This window comes from Clarias gariepinus, chromosome 9, assembly GCF_024256425.1.
Source record: "Clarias gariepinus isolate MV-2021 ecotype Netherlands chromosome 9, CGAR_prim_01v2, whole genome shotgun sequence".
NCBI lineage: Eukaryota > Metazoa > Chordata > Actinopteri > Siluriformes > Clariidae > Clarias > Clarias gariepinus.
This window is the reverse complement of record NC_071108.1, coordinates 20,661,811-20,680,601: the sequence shown is the minus strand read 5'-3', so window position 1 is coordinate 20,680,601 and position 18,791 is coordinate 20,661,811. Positions and strand designations below refer to the sequence as shown.

The window sequence follows — 18,791 nt, the reverse complement described above, 5'->3', positions numbered from 1 at the left end:
ACAATTACATAGCAGCTTTTGGAGGGGTTCAGTTTCAGGCCACCACTGGACTTGCTTGTTTGGTCACACTTGCAAAGTCCCTCCACTTGTTTCTGACTTCCTCTGGACTTCTCTCACTCGTTTCCAGAAGCATTCACTTTTTGAGCGATTTCATTCCATGTTTTTTTTTTGTCAGAATTTGTAACTGTGTTTTTTAATTTGGAGAAAAGCAAGATTTGATTGTTTCCCACATCCTCCAAAAGAACTGCAAGCTCTTTTGTAGTAAATTGTGGTTTCCGTGTCATTTTTTCACATCAACTCTCATTAAAACATAGCTTTATGTAAAGGGACTTAAATAGGTGATAGTGATTTCCTTTTCATTTATTACATTTACATTTACATTTACATTTAGGCATTTGGCAGACGCTCTTATCCAGAGCGACTTACAAAAAGTGCTTTAATGTTTACAACATTGGATACATACTTACACTGGGTTAACTAGGTTAGTAACTAAGTACCATTAGTCCAACACAACTGAGAAGAGTTTTTTTTTTTTTTTTTTTTTTTTGGGGGGGGGGGGGGGGAGGGGGGTTAGTCCAAGTACTGTAGAAACAGATGCGTCTTGATTATTAAATAACATGCCCCTTCTGAAATCAGGCCAGTCCCAAATGCCTTGCAATGTGACGCCACACCAAAAGACGCCGCTCCTACACTAGTTGTTTGACACTGGTGTTTTAGCAAAGACCCACCCCAAGTGAGAAGAAGCTGTCGGCCGTTTATCGCAGCTGGAGCAAAATGTCGCCTAAGCGAGTGTGGTGTACAGTTATTGGGTGTAATAGCGAACACAGCAGTCGTCATTCACTACCGACATCTGAGCCGCTAAGGACGCAGTGGCTGAATTTTGTTTCTGAAGCTAACGTCCTCGCCGATCTACCTAAATGCGTTCATGTTTGCACTAATCATTTTTCACTAGACTGCTTTATAAACGCAGGTCAATATAAAGCAGGTTTTGCTACGAAGCTGCTCCTGAAAAATGGATCTGTACTAACTTCGTGTTCCTGGTAAGTATGTGTGGTAAGTGTGTGTGTGTGTTCAGGATGTGTCTGTATTCCTGGAGCTAACCCTAAACCGCCAGCTCAGTTTATCGCTGCTGTCTGCCACAACCTTTCCTAGGACCCATCCTTGTGGCACAGAAATAAAAAGCACATGTATGACGCTGAAGCACTGTATGTTATCTAAACCGATCACATGCCAGTGTTTTACAAACAGATGGACTTATAGGAGATGTTCTCAAGGGGTTAGCGCCAAAAACCAGGCCCAATACCCACCACAAAGATGTTAGGATCTGGTCTGTGCAGACAATTTTGCTGTCGTTTACCGATTTTTTTCAGTGCAAGCCCCCAAGGCCCATGACCCACCCACAATACAGGAGGTCCCCAAGAACAATCAGTTGAAGATTGAATTCAAGAAATTATCCCTGTGTCACTCACAACCTGTGTACTTTTCCAGCACACTAAGACCTCTTAAACATATATGACATGAGTTTAAGCCATCATCATGGATGGACTTGTCTTTATAATTGTGACTGTAATGATGGCACAGGGGCTTGAGCAGGATATCGTTTGTGTAGTATGCGTATAAAGTCTGATGAGTGTTTTTTTTTGGCTGTCCGCCTGTGTGTGCGTGTGTGTGTGTGTGTGTGTGTATTCATTATGCGTGTGCAGTGTGGGTCATCATCATGGATGGACTTGCATTTTTGAAAGAATCAAATAATGAAAAATGATAACGAAAAAGCTGTTTTACAACATGTATGCCAAAATGCATGAATGTTGTGGAAATGATCATTTATTAGAGTTTTTTGCCTTGCTTATGTGAGAGAAAGCGTTTGCTGCGTTCTTAGCCCTGTACGAGTTCAGGAAAGCGGTTTTCTGACACAACTAATGCATTGTCATTGTAAAACATTAAAAACGAGTTTATAAACATTTTTAAGAATCAAAAAATTTTCTTAATTGTAAAGCTGAGATGTTCTTAGCGCTGTACGAGCTCAGGAAAGTGGTTTTCTCACACAACAAAATGGAAAGTTGTGTAAAACATACAAAATAAGTTTATAATCATTTTTAAGCATCAAAATATGAAAAAGAATAACGAAAAAGCTGTTTTACAAATGTATGCCAAAATGCATGAATGTTGTGGAAATGATCATTTATTACATTTTTTGCCTTGTTTAGCTGAGAGAAAGCGTTTGCTGATCTCTAAGCGCTGTAGAAGCTTAGACAAGCGGTTAGCTCGCACAACTAATGTTTAGTTATGTAAAACATACAAAATAAGTTCATAATCATTTTTAAGCATCCAAATGTGAAAAAGAACAATGAAAAAGCTGTTTTACAACATGTATGCCAAAATGCATGAATGTTGTGAAAATGATCATTGATTAGAGTTTTTTGCCTTGCTTATGTGAGAGAAAGCGTTTGCTGCGTTCTTAGCGCTGTACGAGTTCAGGAAAGCGGTTTTCTGACACAACTAATGCATTGTCGTTGTAAAACATTAAAAACGAGTTTATAAACATTTTTAAGAATCAAATAATAAAAAAGAATAACGAAAAAGTTGTTTTACAACATGTATGCCAAAATGCATGAATGTTGCGGAAATGATCATTTATTAGATTTTTATTCTAGCTCAGAAAAGCGGTTGAAAAAATGAATAACGAAAAAGCTGTTTTTCAACATGTATGCCAAAATGCATGAATGTTGTGGAAATGGTCATTTATTACATTTTTTGCCTTGTTTAGCTGAGAGAAAGTGTTTGCTGATCTCTATGCGCTGTAGAAGCTTAGAAAAGCGGTTAGCTCGCACAACTAATGTTTAGTTATGTAAAACATACAAAATAAGTTCATAATCATTTTTAAGCATCCAAATGTGAAAAAGAACAAAGAAAAAGCTGTTTTACTACATGTATGCCAAAATGCATGAATGTTGTGGAAATGATCATTCATTAGAGTTTTTTGCCTTGTTTAGCTGAGAGAAAGCGTTTGCTGAGCTCTAAGCGCTGTAGAAGCTTAGAAAAGCGGTTAGCTCGCACAACTAATGTTTAGTTATGTAAAACATACAAAATAAGTTCATAATCATTTTTAAGCATCAAATAATGAAAAAGAATGACGAAAAAGCTGTTTTTCAACATGTATGCCAGAATGCATGAATGTTGTGGAAATGATCATTTATTAAATTTTCTTAATTGTTAAGCTGAGAGAAAGCTTTTGCTGATCTCTAAGCGCTGTAGAAGCTTAGAAAAGCGGTTAGCTCGCACAACTAATGTTTAGTTATGTAAAACATACAAAATAAGTTCATAATCATTTTTAAGCATCCAAATGTGAAAAAGAACAACGAAAAAGCTGTTTTACAACATGTATGCCAAAATGCATGAATGTTGTGAAAATGATCATTCATTAGAGTTTTTTACCTTGCTTATGTGAGAGAAAGCGTTTGCTGCGTTCTTAGCGCTGTACGAGTTCAGGAAAGCGGTTTTCTGACACAACTAATGCATGGTCATTGTAAAACATTAAAAACGAGTTTATAAACATTTTTAAGAATCAAATAATAAAAAAGAATAACGAAAAAGTTGTTTTACAACATGTATGCCAAAATGCATGAATGTTGCGGAAATGATCATTTATTAGATTTTTATTCTAGCTCAGAAAAGCGGTTGAAAAAATGAATAACGAAAAAGCTGTTTTTCAACATGTATGCCAAAATGCATGAATGTTGTGGAAATGATCATTTATTACATTTTTTGCCTTGTTTAGCTGAGAGAAAGAATTTGCTGATCTTTATGCGCTCTAGAAGCTTAGAAAAGCGGTTAGCTCGCACAACTAATGTTTAGTTATGTAAAACATACAAAATAAGTTCATCATCATTTTTAAGCATCCAAATGTGAAAAAGAACAACGAAAAAGCTGTTTTACAACATGTATGCCAAAATGCATGAATGTTGTGGAAATGATCATTCATTAGAGTTTTTTGCCTTGTTTAGCTGAGAGAAAGCGTTTGCTGAGCTCTAAGCGCTGTAGAAGCTTAGAAAAGCGGTTAGCTCGCACAACTAATGTTTAGTTATGTAAAACATACAAAATAAGTTCATAATCATTTTTAAGCCTTAAATAATGAAAAAGAATGACGAAAAAGCTGTTTTTCAACATGTATGCCAGAATGCATGAATGTTGTGGAAATGATCATTTATTAAATTTTCTTAATTGTTAAGCTAAGATAACGCGTTTGCTGTGTTCTTAGCGCTGTACGAGCTCAGCAAAGTGGTTTTCTCACACAACAAAATGGAAAGTTATGTAAAACATACAAAATAAGTTTATAATCATTTTTAAGCATCCAAATGTGAAAAAGAACAACGAAAAAGCTGTTTTACAAGATGTATGCCAAAATCCATAAATGTTGTGGAAATGAGTTTTTGCCCTTCTTAGCTGTGAGAAAGCGTTTGCTGCGTTCTTAGTGCTGTATGAGCTCAGGAAAGCGGTTTTCTCACACAACGAATGTATATTTATTTAAAACATACAAAATAGGGTTATAAGCATTTTTAAGCATCAAAATATGAAAAAGAATGACGAAAAAGTTGTTTTTTAACATGTATGCCAAAATGCATGAATGTTGTGGAAATTATCATTCATTAGAGTTTTTTGCCTTGTTTAGGTGAGAGAAATGTTTGCTGCGTTTTTAGCACTGTACGAGCTCAAGAAAGCAGTTTTCTCACACAACTAATGTATAGTTATGTAAAACATACAATATAAGTTCATAATCATTTTTAAGCATCAAATAATGAAAAAGAATAACGACAAAGTTTTTTTTTTTAACATGTATGCCAGAATGCATGAATGTTGTGGAAACGACCATTTATTAGAGTTTTTGCCCATTGTAGCTGTGAGAGAGTGTTTGTGGCGTTCTTAGCGCTGTGCGAGATTGGGAAGCGGTTTTCTTACACAACTATTGCATGGTCATTGTAAAACATTAAAAATGAGTTTATAAACATTTTTAAGAATCAAGTAATGAAAAAGAATAACGAAAAAGCTGTTTTACAACATGTATGCCAAAATGCATGAATGTTGTGGAAATGATCAATTATTAGAGATATTTGCCTTGTTTAGGTTAGAGAAAGCGTTTCCTGCGTTCTTAGCGCTGTGCGAGCTCAAGAAAGCGGTTTTCTCACACAACTAATGTATAGTTATGTAAAACATACAAATTAAGTTTATAAGCATTTTAAAGAGTTAAATAAAGAAAAAAAATAACTAAAAAGTTGTTTTTCAACATGTATGCCAGAAAGCATGAATGTTGTGGAAATGATCATTTTTAGAGTTTTTGCCCTTTTTAGCTGTGAGAAAGCGTTTGCTGCGTTCTTAGTGCTGTACGAGCTCAGGAAAGCGGTGTTCTCACACAACTAATGTATAATTATGTAAAACATACAAAATAAGTTTATAAGCAATTTTAAGAATCAAATAATGAAAAAAATAACTAAAAAGTTGTTTTTCAACACAGTTGAAATTATTGAGTTATCTGAGTTATTGTGTGTGTGTGTGTGTGTATGTGTGTAAACACACTAACACACACACGCGCACACACAATAACTTACACACAATAACACAATAATTTGTGTTTGTTTATCAGTCCAGTCCCTTTTTGTTGAGGAGACAGATGGCTTGTGAAAAGAAGCTGTTGCACAGTCTGGATGTGAGTGCTTGAATGTTTCTGGTTGGTTGTGAGATGATATTCTTGGAGACAGTGAACTCCATCTCAGTTAAGGCGCTGTAAGTTGCAGCCTTCTTAAACAGCGTTCTCATAACTGTCCTGAAAAGCAGAGATGGCTTCTATTGGCCATGTTTCCAGGTTGGCAAGGGCAGTATGATGTGCTAGGTGGTGAGCGTTCCATAGTAGGCCGCAGAACGTTTGTTGAAATGCGTGGGTTACTTGTGACATCTTGTCAAGCAGATAGAATCATAGGGTCTGAGCTATCTGAACCACCCACAACCACCTTTCCCAGTGTTTCACTTTCGTCAACACATTACCTGTCCCACCAGGGGCGAACGGACACTGGATCATTGCTATACTACAGTCAAAGACAGCTACATGGCAAAATCTCGCCCTCTGTTTGGGAAATCCGACCATGTTCTCATCTTCTTTATGCCAAAATACAAAAAAAGACTCCAGTTCAAAGGAAGGTCGTGCGCTCGACAGACTAATCAGTGGCCAAACTAGCATATGATACCGTCGAAAAAACAAACATCAGAACGTTTCCCAATCAGTAGCCATGGATGGATAAAACCATCCGACATGGACCCGTACAAGGCTGCGTCATACATCGTCCGGAAGGAGGTGAAGGAGGCAAAGCAATGCTACAGGAGAAAACTAAAGTCACAACTCTAACAGAGTGACTCTAGGAGCCTGTGACAGGGACAAAAAACAATAATGGACTACAAAGCACTAACATCCGGCATGACGAACGCAGATGTGACCGTGGCAGATGAGCATGACATGCAACGATGCATTCATCACCTCCAAACGTGACGTCCTCACGAGAGCCTTCAGGAGAGTGGACACCAAGAAAGCAGTAGGACCAGACGGCATGTCAGGTTGAGTTCTCAGAGCCTGCGCAGACCAGCTTGCACCTGTGTTCACAGAGATATTCAACCTCTCCTTATCTCAGTCGGTGATCCCCACATGCTTCAAAGAGTCCGTCACACTACCTGACACACTGGACCCATTACAGTTTGCATACCACCGACCCGCTCTACAGATGATGCCATCTCTCATCTCCTTCATACATCTCTCACTCACCTGGATACCCGAAGGGGAAATTATGTTAAAATGCTCTTCATCGACTAGAGCTCATAATTTAATGCCATAATTCCCTCCACACTCACCACCAAGCTGGAGCACCTGGGACTCAGCTCATTTATGATCCAGTGGATGTCCATTTTCCTAACTGGCAGAGCACAGGCAGTAAGGATGGGCAAACATGTCTCAGCCCCCCTTACTCTCAGCACTGGAACCCCCCAGGTTTGAGTTCTGAGCCCCCTGCTGTACCCTTTGTACACGTACGACTGTGTGGCCACTACCAACTCCACCACCATCATCAAGTTTGCTGACGACACCGTAGTAGTGGGTCTGATCACAAACAACATTGAGACGGCCTACCTAGAGGTGATTGGAAATATGGAGAAATGGTGCCAGGGGAACAATCTCCTCCTGAACGTCAGCAAGACAAAGTTGTTGATAGCAGAAGAGGGACTACTTGGCCCCCTGTCATCAACAGGAGCCCAGTGCACCTGTTGCCACTTGTCTGGAGCCCAGACAAGCTCTACAGAGGGTGTTGTGATCAGCTGAGCGCATCATTCGCACCGAGCTCCCTGACCTGCACATAATCTACAGCAAGCAGTGTTGGACCAAGGCCAGGAAGATCGTGAAGGTCCTCAGCCACCCCAAAAATGAAATGTTTTGTCTGTTGATAAGAAACCCAAGCATTTTATGTGCACGCAGAGTTTGTGTATTCGTCTCATAGGTGTGCATGCGCATTTCATACAGATTTGGCCTTTAAAAACGCACGTTTTCAGAAAAGGGATCCCACGACTTGTCGCGGCAAGCTGTGAAAATGCCCTTCATTACCTGTAGACGGCAGTCGTGTTTTAGTCTGAGGTATTGTGTGTCTACTGAAGCCGAAAATGTGTTGTGTCTCTTAGGCGCCCATTGACAGCAAGTGACAAAGCTCATAAATGTGTCAAGCTCAAATTGATATGTATTTATTTTTAATTTTTTTGTCTCCTTCAATGATGATACTTCTTCGACTGCGCTTTCTCTATTCAGAATTATTATTATTATTAGTAGTAGTAGTAGTGCTCCGAATTTATTATTGTTATTATTCTTATTATTATTGTAACACTGTATATGTTAGCATAAAACATTATTGTTTTATTGTGTTTATGCGCTTTAACTATACATGGGCACTGATGGCTCAGTGGTAGGTGATTCGCCTGCCATGCGTAAGGCCAGGGTTCGATTCCTGGCCAGTGCCCAAAGTGCCGATGTTATGTGCAAAAATGCCCCCCTGCCATGGATGGCCAATGAAATTAAGCATTTTGCGGATTTCCACGTAGTGTGGCATTGCTTAAATAATAGTATAAAATCGTTTAAACTCTGGGTGAAAATGTAATAAATGTGAATTCTTTTTTTTACACTCTTTGATTATTATTATTATCATTAAATTATGATGAGGTGAATGCAAATGTGTTTCACAGCTTAAGAAATAAAATCTCAATAGCAAACATGCATTTAGTACTGAAGCATAACTTGATAATGTAATGGCATGGTTATATCCAAAACTTGGTTTGTGGCTGTTAAATAATAAGACTGACTTCACTTATTCAGCCTACAGCCTTTACATATTTTGTGGCCCGGGAAAAAAATTTAAGGGCTTTGTCATAAATATGCAAATAAACATTTATAAATAATAAAAATAAATATTGTTTATAATGAAAAATTAGACAAAACTAATTTTATTATAAAATAAACAATATAAAAGTATACATGTCCTATATGAAAAAAAATATTTCAATTTATTTATATACAACATATTTATTTTCATATTGCTTATTTTATTGTCTCATGTAATTTGTAATTTGTAAACCATTAACCTATGAATTTTATATTATATATTTGACAGCGATTATGTTGGGAGGGGGCAATCCATGGCAGGCGGGCATTTCAGCGCATAACCGTCCCTAGACCTTTTGTTCTGGTTTTTATGGGTGAACACGATGATTTAACAATTAAACAATTAAACACAAATATATATATATATATATATATATATATATATATATATATATATATATATAAGTGGCATTTTAATTCAAATCTAACATTTTAATGGTTAGTGATAGGTGCATGGGCGTCAACTCGCACGTTCTGTGATGTTCCATTGTCATTCATATGTTCGTAGTTTTTAAAGCCCTTTACTAAAGCATTCGCTAGTTAGTAAGTAAGTAAGCAAATAAAAGATAAATTAATAAATAGCTTTAAATGGTACTTCAGCGTAGTAAAAGTACCCTAGCATGAGTTTATATATATATATATATATATATATATATATATATATATATATATATATATATATAATGAAAATATCATGTATAAATAAAATATAATGTATACATTTGTGTTTAATTAAATTCTTACCTTTTAATGGTTAATGATTGTTGCAGATATTCACACAATTTTTGGGGGAAGAGCTTGGCTTGTACAGGCGGCGCCCCGCTGTAACCAGCAGATCTAAGGAGCAGTTATTGGCTATGACACATAGCCTTCTGAGTTTGGAGGCCAGAATTGGTTGGTTGAAACTGGTTGAAGATAACATCACAAATAGAAATTAATATTTAGGCCTAAAATGTTGCTTTAAAATTTATAAAAAAATTTATTCATCGGCGTGTATAAACCGACAGCCTTAACAAAAGGCAGCGTTTTGATCAAAAGGATGATAAATGCGTGTGAAACATGCAGACATAAAGGACTATACTCGACAAGAATATAGAGAATAAGAATCATGTTTATAATAAGATAATTAATTAAATAATAGAATTGTATCAAATAAGAACTTTATCTAATAGTCAGACCGACCAAATTTCTCATTCACTGCTGAAGTAGTTAAATATGCTTATATTGTAGATACGTAGGTTACATTTTAAAATATAAAAAAAAAACAGTATTAGACACAAATATATGATATGGTAGTATATATGCAATGAAAAAGCTACTTACACATATGTGCTTAAATGTAAAGCAAACACAATTATTAATTTATTGTGTATATTTAACTTCATTTAGCAGTTTAAGTTATATGAAAAATAACGTGCCTACCAGCCCACTATTATTTTCTGTTCAAATTTAAAGATGCCCGCATGTGTAAACAAAGAATACAAAAGTGTATAATCTTTAATAAAGTTAGCCTAATACAATATTGTTGACAACATGCTTTTGTTTTAGTCTATTCTTTGAATACAACGTGACAGCGCGCTCCGAGGTGAAGTGCATCCACACAGTTACTGTAATCCCCCATCTTACCTTTCATTTACGACAGGTGTGAAGTTATCAAACCGATTTCACTGCTGGGGAAATTCGCACAATTGGGGGTTTTAAAGCAAATTAACAAGACTGAGCAGACGTCTCTGCCTAAAATGTATTTCGCCAGCAAAACAAACATAAATAGAAAAATAAACATAAGTAGATATAAAATGTTAAATGGTAACAATTTAATTAGACTTCATAGTTGGATTTGATACATTGAGTGTAATTCATAAATTTAGGTAGTAAAAGTACCCTATCATGAGTTAATATATACCTATATCAAATAAAATTTTATATTATACACACACACACACACACACACACACACACACACACATTGATTTATACACATCGCGCAGCTCTTTTTTGCGCTGTCCTCAGCGCAGGAATCAAAGGACGGAATTCCAGTGTCCTTGTTTAAAGTCCCTGGGGTGCGTCACATTGCATCACTCACATGCCACTCTCCTATTCTCCACCACATCACGTACTTCCCGGACCTCGGACTAAACTAAGCGCCTTGCTTTTATAATGTGGAACAAGCCCGATATCATATTATCGCCTCCGTAGGCTCCGTCCCTTTGCCGCCTATTCAGGGAGCCTATGGAGTGCGCGAGTAGAGATAGTAGATTTGGGCGCACACCCATCACAGGCACACGCCGTGGCAGATCATCATAATTTCCTTTAATAGTAAATAATGACTCCCGTTGTGCTGTACCACTTGTATTTATGAAATACAAGTTAAACATTAAACGAATTTACACAACTGTAAGTAAATAACAATAGCCCACGTTTAGAAAAGCATTTTTAGTTCAGATTTTAAAAAATAATCCTGCATCTGTTTTAGGTGTTCCAGCTGCCATTGTTCTTATGGCTCTGTCAGAGTAAATCATTTATGGCGCTTTTCCACTGCATAGTACGGCACGGCACGGTTCAGTTCAGCTCACTTTTGGGGGGTTTTCCACTGGGAACAGTACCTGGTACCTGGTCCTTTTTTTAGTACCACCTCAGCCGAGGTTCCAAGCGCGCCGAACCGTTACCAAAACGTGACGTGTAAACTCTGCTGGTCACTGATTGGCCGGAAAAAATCGTCATTACTGCGTCACTGAACTTGCGACACGAGACACAACAGACCCGCTAGTATTATTAGCACAGCCAGCGAAGGATCGGACGCACCTTTTTGTACTGTATTAACTAAAAAAAATGGCTGTTTCATGGTCTATTAAGGAAGTACAGACGTTCCTCTCGTTGGTAGCTGAGGAGCGGATCCAGCGAGAGCTTGATGGGGCGACGCGGAATGAAAAAGTTTTTCAGGAGGTCGCTAAGCTTTTGGCCGCACACGGCTACCATCGGACTTACAAACAGTGTAGGGACAAGTTAAAAAAGTAAAAAAAAATAAAGAGCGACTACAGAAGTATAAAGTACCACAACAGCCGGAGTGGTTTAAACAGGCGGTCGAGGAAGTGGTTCGCCCAAATGGACGCAATCTACGGAGGCAGACCAACGAGCAAAGGAAGGAAGGGTGCCCTGGACTCGGCCACGCCATTGTTGGAGAACACGATCGAGGATGGTACGTTGTGTTTTTATAACGCTTGAAATCCTATTTTTTCTGGTTTTATTGACCGTCGATGCTTATTTTATATCGCAATTTGACTGTAAAATCATGGCCTAATGAAGCACGAAGTCCTAGTAGCTAACATGTATCAGTGGTAGTGCTATTGTTCATGATGTTCATGGTTTTTTTTGTTGTGTTGCAGTAATTTGTGCATTCCCAACTGATTAGACAAACTTTGCGCTTCAGACTCACTGTCCACGATCGATTCACTTGCACTTTCTACATGCAAGGATGACGACTCCTCTTCCCAAGCGGTGCTAGCAGCGTCTCCACCACGCCCGCCAACACAACACCCTCCAGCTGCACGACGACACCGCAGCGTGTGTTAACGGGTACAATGCACATTTGTTACTTCATATATCATAATATGTACAAATAGGATATCACAATATAGGATATATATCCTTATATACCGTGTCTCATGAATTACTGTTGCTTACCATAAATAGTTTAATACCATAAATAATACTATACAATACCATAGATACTGTAAATGTAATTGAGTAAAATCAAATGAATTTCAAAAATAATTTCTCTCATTTTCACTCCAATTTTCTACACTTTGGTCCAGGCAAGAGGAAACGGAGCCTGCACCATCAGGAACATCTTGCTGCATTAAGAGAGATGCAGGTGGCAGACATTGAGCAGCAGGAGCTGAACCGTGCCCAGAGGGAGCGCCACTTGCAGATGGCACTGGAAGAGGCCAAACGAGCGAGGGAGCAGGAAGCGGCCTTGAGGGCAGAGGAACACTCTCAGACGGCAGATTTCAATCAAGCATTCCTCAATGTTATGGGAATGCTTGTCCAGGCAATGAGTGGCCGACGGGAATAGAACTCTCTTGCTGACTGATGCCATAGGTGTTTGTTTTTGTGTTTTTTTGTTTTTTTTTTGATAATGTTTGCACTACATGTCTGCACACTTAACAGTTTCTTCTGTTAACGTTAAAATTTATTTTGTTCTACTTGTCTGTTGTATGTCCATGTATGTCTATGTTAAAGTTTACAGTTTATATTTTTACTACTTATATTTTTACTTTTTGCACCTTGTAGATTTTTAGTGTTTTCTGGTCATATTTTTACCTGTAGAATTGTGTTGTGCTTCAATAAAAACAATCTGATCAAATACGTGTAGCCCAAGACTATATTAAAGATTTATTATTGTATGAGCAGGTAAAGTACCTCCTGATAAAGACAAATGGTTAATGCCACCACAATACAAACCAAAAAAAAAAAAAACAAGGAATACATTGTAAAGTTTGAAATGGTGTTTAAAAATTTATTGATAATACACTTTACAGAACATGCTACGTGAATAGTTAGCTACTCAAGTAACGCATCAGACCTGCACGGACATCCCTGCCCTCCTCCTCTACAGCCTGTGGCACTGCCACCACAGTCTCTGCTGCTGGGGGTTGATCCCAAGCATTCTCATAGGCCTCACCATGACTCTCACAAAGGTTATGTAGAGCACAACATGTCAGCACCATGGACTTCACAAGGTTGACAGCACAGTCATTTTTCATAATGCATCGCCATCTTCCTTTTAATCGACCGAAGGCATTTTTAACAACTACGCGTGCTGGTTAACGAATTAGCTCTGGGACCAACAGGGTTTCTGCTGCTGCACAGAACTCCTGAACACACCGACACAGTTGTTATGCTTACAGCTTTCTTTAAAGGTACACACACTCAGAGGTTTGTGTCCCGTCGCTCCATCGCTGGACGCAGTTTGTTGCATAAGTGGATGAATGTTTCTTCAGACATTCTAAAGATCTCCAGCCACTGAGTGTTTGTAAAACCGGGAACAATCACATCCCACCACTCTGAAGCACGATCTGTAATATACAGAATCTGCATTTTAATGTAACACTGGCAGTTAAGTTTATTATATGCTTAGCAACAGTGATAAAAGTTAGCTAGTGATGAGCTTTTTTTAGATGCTTACCCTTGTGCATCGTCGAGATAACAAGTTGTCGGTGTCTTCGTGTTGTTGTAAAAGTTCCCAAACTCTCTTGTCTTTTTTATCTGTGTTTTCTTTGGCTGCCATCAGCCTCTTTTGAAACAAACTCCTTCGTCTTGCTGTTAAAAACATCCACATATCGAGAATGAAGAACACCATTCCGTCCATATGCTCCATTGTTGTGTGTTTGTTGTGGCGCGTTTAGATGATGTCACGGCAGTAGATGCGGCGCAACTATGACGACACGTGAATAATCACGGCCACTCTAAAGCGGTACTAAACTGCAGTGGAAACGCAAACTGAGTCGAACTGAGCCGTGCGGTGTCGTGCCGAGCCGTGCCGAGCCGAGTCGTGCCACGCAGTGGAAAAGCGCCATTAGTAACAGTAAATTTCCATGTAAAACAGGTACATCTATATAAATAAACTGATATGATGAGCTATTGATCAGTGATTTATGTAAATGACTCAGTTCAGATGTAAGTAAATGGATAGAAAGTGAATGACTGCGTTTGGGGGAGGGACGTGCTAATGATTTGGTCTGCTCTGTGTGTGTGTGTAAGAGAGGGGTGTAGTGGTCGTGGAGTATTCAGTGAAACAAAGGCTCAGCTGAAAAATGTTAGGCACATCAGTCACTTAATTCAAATTCAAATTTTATTTGTCACATACACAGTCATACACAGTACGATATGCAGTGAAATGCTTATACTGTAAGGGACTGCCCCTAGAGGGCACTGTGGCTATGTTTGTTTTTTGTGTGTAGTTTTGTTAGAAGACCCAGTTTTCCAGGGGGCTGTTCCATAAACCAAGATTAGAGTATAAGCCAGGCTTATTTCGGTTAGCCAGGCTTATTTTTGGTAGATTCGGTTTCATAAATCAAACTTAAAAAAGTTCAAACTCAGTTACCCCGGCAACTTATGCTGGCAAATTAACCTGGTCCGAGGCAGGCTAACTGTCAGGCTAAGTCTGAGTTCAGGCTTAACGAACATACCATTTATACTCACCTGGCTGGTAATTTGATGTCATTTTATTTTACTTAATTTTTTTTAAATAAATAAATAAATAAGGAAATGTACTTTACTAATAAATGTAAGAAATTATAAGGTATAAATATACTAAGAAATGTTCAAAACCTCTGTGTTTAATTGGTGAGTTTGGTAATTAATTAATTAAAAGTATATAAATAGGGAGCTGAACTCGTTTCCAAACTTAACCATGGCGTGTCCTTTCATAGATGAGGTGGTGGATGAGGGAGCTATAGTCTTGCGGAGGGCATTTCAAAGAGAGAGAACGTTCAGAGACAGGTCAGACCCATTGGCTTTTAATGACAGCTACCTGTATGAGCGATATAGGTTCTCAAGAGATGGGATTGCATATATTTGTAGATTACTAAGCCCACACATTGCAAATAAAACACGCCGCAACAGAGCGCTCACAGTCCCACAGACGGTGTGCATTGCACTTCGCTTTTTTGCCAGTGGAACATTTTTGTACACAGTTGGAGATGCAGAGAATATCAGCAAAGCATCAGTTTGCCGCTCTGTACGAACTGTGTACCTTTCTTTAAAAAGACTACTCAATGTGTTCATCACATTCCCTGGCCACAAAGCTATTCGTACCATTAAACATGCCTTTTATGGAATAGCTGGTAAGTTCAAATAACTCTATAAAACATGGAAATATTTCTTGACTGTTGATTTTACATGGGACATATTTAAAACAAACAAATAATTTTCCTAGGTTTCCCAAATGTTATCGGTGCATTGGACTGCACCCATGTGCGTATTAAGTGTCCGTCTGGTCCACATGAAGCGGACTTTGTGAATAGGAAATCAGTACACAGCATCAATGTACAGGTACAGTCCCACTGGATGATATTGAAGGCTATGCTCTAGCACTGAGTGTTCTGTACTAAGCTGGGCACCAGTGTTTAGTTCATTGCAATTAAAATGTAGTGATCTACAGGTTTAATTTATTTTAGATGATTAGTGATGCAGATTGCATCATCACAAATGTAGAGGCCAAATGGCCAGGCTCTGTGCATGACTCCAGAATCTTTAGAGCCTCATCTCTCTACCAACAACTAGCAAGAGGTATGCTAATAATCACTTAAATCACAAAAAAACTACATTATATATCTATATATATTCATTCTGTCTATGCAGGAGAATTCTCAGGAGTTTTGCTGGGAGACAAGGGATACCCATGCCTGCCTTACCTCTTGACTCCCTATCAGGAGCCCCAGACAGAGGCACAGCACCGCTAAAACATTGCCCATGCACGCACAAGAGGTCGTATAGAGATGGCATTTGGGCTGATAAAGTCAAGGTTCCAGTGCCTGAAGCACCTCAGAGTGACTCCACCTAGGGCATGTGACATTGTAGTTGCTTGTGTAGTGCTCCATAACATTGCTTGTCTGAGGAGAGAGAGGCAACCAAGGATTGTTGAAGAGGAAGACTGGGGCAATGAAGCAGTATTGGAAGAAAACGAAACAGGCAGACTTATACGAGACACATATGCAAATAATTATTTTGCTTTAAGGCTTTAAAATTTTCCACTGGCCCCTCAACTTTCTCCTTAGTTGAACAAACACACAGAAGTCAAAGTATTTAATGTGATTTGTCTTTATTCAGAGTGAATCTGCCTGTTAGGGGTGAAAACACAAATAAATGTTGTGGAAAGTGATCAAAAAGGTAATGTTTTTTTTTTCTTTTCCTTTTTTAAAAATGGTAGTTCTACTTGCATTTTTCTGTAGCTGTTGAATTTCCAGCTCCAACTTCCTCATCTTCAGTTTTTTATACTGGATGTCAATATCAGTCGCTTCCATTTGTTTAAGGAGGTAGCGTTTATACACTCCTTTTATGTTTTCTGGGTTCTGTAGCAACATAGATTTAAAGTTATTTCATTGAATACTCTTGGCACATTGTTTTCATTTCTTAATACTCACTTTTTCACATGTGGTCCCAGACTGAGAGGGCTCTAGAACAGAGTCAGCATCCTGAAAACACATTATGATCATTTTATTACACAAGTACACTTTTTAATATTCAATACAGTATCGCATGCAACCTGTGACTACCTCAGGCCTCCTTGAACATACAGACACAGTCTCCTCATCTTCCTCAACTGATGGGCCTTCTCCCTGTGACCACTGATTAAACTCAGTTAAACTCATTAGCTTACATGACTGATTTAAAAGGTCTCATACTCACAGGCAACATGATGTCTGGTGGATCCATAAAGCATACAGAATCTTTTGTCACTATGAAACCAAACATGATAGAAAAAATATTTTTTTTACCAAAATGCACCATTACAGTAGCACAAGTACCTCTACGTGACATTACTGCTATGATGTACTTAGGCTTACAATGCCTAAGGAAGGAGGAAATCAGTTAGTCAGGAAGGAATAATGATAATAAAACACACACACACCTTTTATATACTCACTCCTTATACTAGGTGATATCATTTTAGATGATGTCCCCCCCTCTATTCCCTCAAGGACGGGCCTCCCTTTATTAATTTCCAAAGCCAGCTCCTCTGCAGGAGTGAAGCTGGCTGGTGGTGGCCCTCCCCCAGTGCCAGCAACCTCAGTCTTCTTTTTGGTCGCTGCAATTAAAAAAAACGAAAAAAAAAAAACCCTGAATAGTTGTAACTTCAAGCTGGCATTGATTACATATGTACATACCATTAGATTTACTTACCATTCTGAACTATATTTTTATATTTTATTTTCACCTGCTGCCAGGTTCTTTTTCCTTCACTTAAGTTGCTGCTGCGTGAAAGCAATTAACGTTACTGTTATTCACACACAAACTTTGCAATGTATTGTGACACACATTCAATGTTGATAAAGTATTTTAAATAGTTTACACCGCTACTTACGCATTGAGACGATCAGCAATTTCCTGCCAACCTTTCTCTCTTGCTTTATTTATTGCCGCTGTATTGCCTTTTTTGGTGATGACATCTTTAAATTCTTCATATGTTTCCAATAGCAAACGCTGTTCCGTTGCCGTGAACATCGCTGCTCTATCTTTTCCTTTTGTTGCCATGGTAGCCCACAGTAAATCGATTGACCCATGCTCGACTTTTCAGGACTTTTAAACAATGGCGTGCACGCGCAATTATCTAGACTATTTAAACCTGACTCAAATTAGTAAGATCACATGATCCTCAATTTACTGTTATGGAACCAATTTAAGCGCGGATGTTTAACTCGGCTCATTCAAGTCAGGTTTTGGACTTTAATCCCCGCTTTTCTAAGCGGCTTTTATGAAACAGCCCCCAGAAGGCACCTCAGTCAGGTGTTGACGAAGTTCACCTGAGCCTAGGTGGCTCATTAGGGACATTATAAAAAGCTGTTAGTTCTAGGAAACTGGGTCGAGCATTAATATCGTCTAGTGGGCTTTTGTTTTGTTTGAATTCAGTTTTTGTGTTGAACTGGCTCTGAGGGCATGTTTATGTTAAATGTGATTAAGTATATCTTTGGTTTTGCTTTCGCTTGTGAGTATTAAGTATGTGACTAGTGTCCTTTTGTTTTCCGTCACTCCTATTTGTTTCGTCTGTGTGTCTTTAGTGTTTTTTCCCTTTTCTTTAGAAGTTCTCCCTGTGCTTAATCTAAGCTCTAAGCCTGGGTCTGCTCTACGAGTCCGTGGATGGATGTGTGTGTGTGTGTGTATTGCTCTTAGAGGTAGGTATGATGTGCAGAGAAGTGTGTATGATGTGTATGAGGTGTGCGATGTGTAGAAGTGTGTATGATGTATATGATGTGCATGAGGTGTGTGTGTGTGTATAGGGTGTGTGTGAGGTGTAAGATGTGCATGAAGTGGGTGTGTGCCGCTCATAGGAGCGCGGGTGTGTGTGCCGCTCATAGGAGCGCGGGTGTGTGTGCCGCTCATAGGAGCGCGGGTGTGTGTTGTGTTGTGTGAGGTGTGTTTGAGGACCGCTCATACACTCTAAAAACTAACTCGGAGGACCTTTTACCACTACTTGATTTAATACATGGATGCAAGTTAAACATTCTAATTAATTGATTTAGATGAACTTTCTAAGTTGCAAACTATTTTTATAAGTTGTGATCAAATAATAATGCTGGTAATTATATTAACTTAATTTTGCATGTCATTTAAA

At 38.5% G+C, this 18,791-nt stretch overlaps 2 protein-coding genes across 7 annotated transcripts; one reads left to right on the top strand and one right to left on the bottom strand.

Annotated features, from left to right (window-relative positions):
* Positions 1–14,813: 14,813 nt before the first annotated feature.
* Positions 14,814–15,907, top strand: LOC128530758 (putative nuclease HARBI1). The gene is made up of 3 exons (XM_053504860.1): positions 14,814–15,303; positions 15,396–15,511; positions 15,821–15,907. The coding sequence occupies exons 1-3, from the start codon at positions 14,871–14,873 to the stop codon at positions 15,878–15,880; spliced, it is 609 nt and encodes a 202-aa protein (XP_053360835.1). The 5' UTR covers positions 14,814–14,870; the 3' UTR covers positions 15,881–15,907.
* Positions 15,908–16,155: 248 nt separating this feature from the next.
* LOC128530756 (uncharacterized) lies at positions 16,156–17,881 on the bottom strand. 6 transcript variants are annotated; one of them, XM_053504859.1, is made up of 8 exons: positions 17,544–17,881; positions 17,363–17,433; positions 17,091–17,267; positions 16,868–16,917; positions 16,735–16,806; positions 16,603–16,653; positions 16,395–16,530; positions 16,156–16,295 (listed from the first exon to the last, which is right to left on the bottom strand). In XM_053504859.1, exons 1-8 carry the CDS (start codon positions 17,711–17,713, stop codon positions 16,285–16,287), a joined length of 738 nt encoding a protein of 245 aa, XP_053360834.1. In that variant the 5' UTR covers positions 17,714–17,881; the 3' UTR covers positions 16,156–16,284. The 6 variants fall into 6 exon arrangements, with proteins under 6 accessions (XP_053360834.1, XP_053360829.1, XP_053360831.1 ...); XM_053504854.1 differs by having other exon boundaries at positions 16,156–16,530; XM_053504856.1 differs by having other exon boundaries at positions 16,156–16,530; positions 16,735–16,797.
* Between the last annotated feature and the right edge of the window lie 910 nt (positions 17,882–18,791).